The sequence below is a fragment of the Octopus bimaculoides genome, chromosome 1 (assembly GCF_001194135.2).
Source record: "Octopus bimaculoides isolate UCB-OBI-ISO-001 chromosome 1, ASM119413v2, whole genome shotgun sequence".
NCBI lineage: Eukaryota > Metazoa > Mollusca > Cephalopoda > Octopoda > Octopodidae > Octopus > Octopus bimaculoides.
The window spans coordinates 33,321,600-33,326,497 of NC_068981.1; the positions used below are offsets into that span (position 1 = coordinate 33,321,600).

Here is a 4,898-nt window from a genome sequence, read left to right on the forward strand (position 1 = left end):
ACACACACACACACACACACATACAGAGGACATAGTTCAAATTTTTATTTTAATCTAGTGAAATGGCAATTTTTTCCCAAATTTAAATTAATGCTTTCATTTTATTTTAATTTGCAATTTAAAATTCATAAACCTAAGATGCTGTGGTGGAGAAAATTTGGAAATGAAATTCAAATGAAGGCTTAATTTTAAGAATATTGAAATTTCTATTAGCAAGTTTTTAAAATAAATTTCAGTTCAGTTTGAACATTAATCTCACTTTTTGTTACTTTTTAAAAACATTTTTTTTCAATCTAATTCTCTCTGCCTGTGTTTGTTCCATGATAACATTACAGTTTTATAAAATTTGAAATATCAAATTTAAAAGATCATTGAACAGAAATTCCCATTTTTGATTGCAATATTATTCCAGAGAATATTCAGGCTATGATATTAAGCCCAACAGAAATAAATTTTCTCTGAGAAGCAAATCTAAGCAAAATGGACTTCATTTTTGCATTTGATTTGCAACATTCTTGATGTGAATTCATGTGTTGAAACAAATTTTGTTGTGTCTTGGGACTGTCATTACACCAATAATAATAACACACACACAGGTGCAATTCCACTTCTTTATTGTTAAACCTTGGGGCAAGAGGGAAAGTCACTGAGAAGGTCAAGAACAGCAACAAAAGAACTTTGACTAACAAACAACCGATTAGTTGTTTAAACAAACAAACAAATTAGTTATTTGGTTAGATATTTACCCAATTGACTAACAATAAAGAAGTGGAGTTGAATTTGTGCATGTGCTATTATTGGCATAATGACTCTCCCAAGACACAACAAAACAAGCAAAATGTAATTTGTAAAGATGATTTAAGACATCATGAAAAATGATAACAACCCATGTTGAAAGAGAATTGACATTATTAGTTACTCACCTGTAAATGTTCTCGATTTAGAAGCAATAATTTCTGATTTTTGTTTCACTGTTACACAAAGGTGCATCATAACAATCATGGTTAAAATCATAATGATACTTTGGAATAATAATGGAAATTCATAAAATTTGCCAAACCTTTAAAAATAAAAAGAGCAATAAAGAGAGAAACAGGAAATAAAATCAAAAACACATTAAATGGTAAAAATGAACAATAGCAAAGAAAAAATGTTATTTAACAATATATACAATCATCATTATCATCATCATAAAATGTACACGCTGGCATAGGTTGAATTGTTTGATAGAATCCAATACGTCCAAGGACTGCATGAAACTCCAATGTCTGCTTTAACATGGTTTCTAAAGCTGGATGCACTTCCTAATGTCAACCACTTTACAGTACATATTGGGAGCTTCTGTTATGGCACTAGCATATATCCTCATCATCATTATCATCATCAAAATGTTCAATTTTTCCATGCTTGCCTGGATCAAACAAAATTCACTCAGGTAAATTTTCTTCATTTAGATGCTCTTCCTGTCACCAACAATCACCTACTTCAATGCAAGATAATATTTCCCCTAACCCTTTCAACTAGAACATAACAACTAGACATGTTTTCATGGGGAAATTGCAAATAAATGACATTGCTTCTGTGATGGTTTCATTTACATACAACTAGCGTGGGACATCAAGACAAGGTCATACACATACACACCGTAACAATATCTGTGGAAATTTCACAGCTGATTTTGTGGCACAATGTCAGCTATAAATAATTCCCTGTTCAATAATCATATCATGTCATTTCTTTCATTATCTTTTGATTAATTTCTAGGAAATCTTTTCTATTCCCTTTAGTCATGTTTTCTCATATTAGTTTGTGCAAAATATTCTTGCCTACCATCATCGTTCATATTTTGCCTTCTTTCTTCATTAACATTTCCCATTCTTTCCCTATCGTTTATCAAGATACCTTCTACCTCCATTTCTTGCATTAATTTCATTCATTTCCTTCTGGGTTAATGCTTCTTGTTCCCAATTCTCTTCTCTTTATTCCCTTACTCTCCCGTCCTCCTTTCCCCAATCTGTCCCTGCTTCTCTCATTCTAACTCTCACTGTCATACCCTGTGATCACTGTCTGCTGTAAAACACCAAACTCCATTTCAGTAATAAAATAATTTTAAAAGCATTTGATATTATATAGTTGGTAACACCCATATCCATTATAAACAGTTACATATCTTTTACAACACAACACTCATTCACATTCATACAAATACCAATGGTATGTACACATATATACATAGCCACCACTCTCTCACACGAGGACCAAAGAATTTCACTTTTTTCCTCCTTTTCTTTTCTTTTTTCAACAGAACAATTTTGATAAAAAGTGGAGTAAGCAAATCCCTTCAACAGCTCACACAGTGAATTGTTTAAAGAGGCAATGCCTTGTATGGGTCCATTTACACTGTTTGGTACTGCTGATAGCAACAGTCAGTGCAAGTCTGCCATGAGACTGATGAACAGCAAGACCTCAAATGGATGGCCACTGACTCTCATAAGTTCCTCTGCTTTTTCACAGGTATTCTTTTTCATCCCAAAGGGTGTCCAATAATCACCCCCTTCACTAAGAAAGCTTGGTAGGGTTGCAAGTTTAATTGCCAACAACCAAACTATGTGACAAGTTGGACTAGGGTTACATTTTACCAGTAGCACTTGAGAGTGACCTGACAAACAGACAGACAGACATGCACACATACATACATATGCCACATAAAAAGCACTCTGTAAAATGGTTGCATTAGGAAGTACATCCAGCCGCAGAAGCAATGCCAAAGCAGACAGAAGATCTTAGCACAGTCCTCTGGCTAGCCAGCCCCCGCCAAACCATCCAACCCAAAACAGATTGGAAAATAGACAATAGATCATGATATATATATATATATATGCACACACACACACATATATATATATATTCACAAACACATCATCATCAGCATAACATGAGACAAAATAAACTTATTACCATGTGGTAAGAAGTTTGCTTCCCAACCACACGGTTCCAAGTTCAGTCCCACAGCATGGTACCTTGGCAAGTGTCATCTACGATAGCTGCAGGACAATCAAAGCCTCGTGAGAGGATTTGGAAGACAGAAACTGAAAGAAGTACATTGTATATATGAATTTATATATCTATCTGTGTGTGTGTGAATCTTTGTATCTGTGTTTGTCCCCCACTACTGCTTGACAACTGGTGTTGGTGTGTTTACATCCCCCGTAACTTAACAGTCGAGCAAAAAGAAACCGCTTCAATAAGTACCAGGCTTAAAAATATGAAAAAAATGTACTGAGATCAATTCATTCAACTATAAGTTCTTCAAGGCAGTGCCCCAGTATGGCCAAAATCTAATGACTGAAACAAGCAAAAGATAAAAGATACCAGCTAAGAGTAAAAAGGGGTTAAACACATAAACAGCATATCTCTCTTTTCCTTTAGACTCACCTACCTTCTAACCTTCCTATTTGTTGCTACAGACCATCACTAAGTTTCATTAGACTTTACTGCTTCACCTTAAAGGCCACATCCAATCTTTTTCTTTTTTGAGAACTCATTATTTCAAGCTACACCCACATATATATATATATATATATATATATATATATATATAGCGTACTATATTTGGAACTATTTGACCATTTGCTAATTTACCTATTTAAGAATCAAATAATTATTTTAAAACTTGTGTTTGACATTTTACCAAGATTTTAAAATAGTCGCAGCCAACTAGTCAGAGGTTTTATGGTATGTATCCCTTCCTCCTTTGCTACATTGTGTCTCCTCTGGAAAACAGTTGTAGAAACAGTATGTTGTTATGTTTTTGATAGAAATGCAGTGAACCAGTGACTGACCCATTGGAAACCTACCATCAATGATGCTGTTGTTCACAAAATGCATGGTCAGAATATCTTTTCTAGGTGTAGGAGAGGCTATGTCATATGAAATTTGCTTCCCGACCACATGGTTTCAGGTTCAATTCCTCTGCATGGCACCTGGGGCAAGTGTCTTTTACTATAGCTTTGGACCAACCAAAACTTTGTGAATGGATATGGAAGGCAGAAACTGAAAGAAACCCATCGTCTATGTGTGTGTGTGTGTGTGTGTGTGTGTGTGTGTTTGTGTTTGTCTCTCCACTGCATGAATAAACCAGTGCTGGTTTGTTAACATCCCCCCATAACTTAGTAGTTCAGTAATAGAGACCGATGGAATAAGTACCAAACTTAAAAAACAAATAATGGGGTTGATTTGTTCAAGGCGGTGCTTAAGCATGGCCACAGTCCAATGACTGAAACAAGTAACTGATAAAAGATATCTTCAGTTCAGAATTACTACAGGCATTTTTTTTCACTCTTGGACAGGTCACTTCTAAATCTCACCACCAAACTTTCATGTAAATTTATATTCCAAACACCAGCTTAATAACGATTAAGTTATTTTAATAAAGTCATCATTATTTCCCAAATTAACAGAAACAAAGGTAGTATTTTTCAATATAAATATGGCAACAAAAAATGTTAAAATTGTAGAGAAATTGGCTATCTTCAATTATGTTCAGTAACTTTGTAGAATTAGGACTCAAAAAACTTCTTGGTGTATCAACAAGAGATCTTGAAAGTTTATCATTTTATCCAAGACTTCTTTTTATTATCTACTCACACTTGTTTCTAAGCAAGGTAGTATTTCCCCATGACCAGTCATGTTCTCCCAGAAGATTAGAAATGAAGGGCACTGCTTGTATGACAACTATCATACAATGTCAAGATTAAGAGGATAGTAATGCATGCATCCATCCATCCATCCATCCATCCATCCATACATACATATATGTGTAGGCTATGTCATGTTTCTGTGGAAGACATTATGCATGTGATTAGCAGCTGTCCTAAAATGTCGTCATGGTACTACCT

General features: G+C 34.5%; 1 protein-coding gene across 12 annotated transcripts in view; it reads right to left on the reverse strand.

Moving 5' to 3' along the window:
- LOC106878029 (solute carrier family 66 member 2) overlaps positions 1 to 4,898 on the reverse strand; it is a 250,218-nt gene that overhangs the window by 140,731 nt on the left and 104,589 nt on the right. For all 12 annotated transcript variants that reach the window (XR_008263599.1, XR_008263600.1, XR_008263579.1 and 9 more), the window contains one exon: positions 924 to 1,060. Coding sequence is in view for 9 of the 12 variants with exons in the window: in XM_052965961.1 (XP_052821921.1) it covers positions 924 to 1,060 (137 nt within the window). In the remaining 3 variants the exon portion in view is untranslated. The remainder of the gene's footprint in view (positions 1 to 923; positions 1,061 to 4,898) is intronic.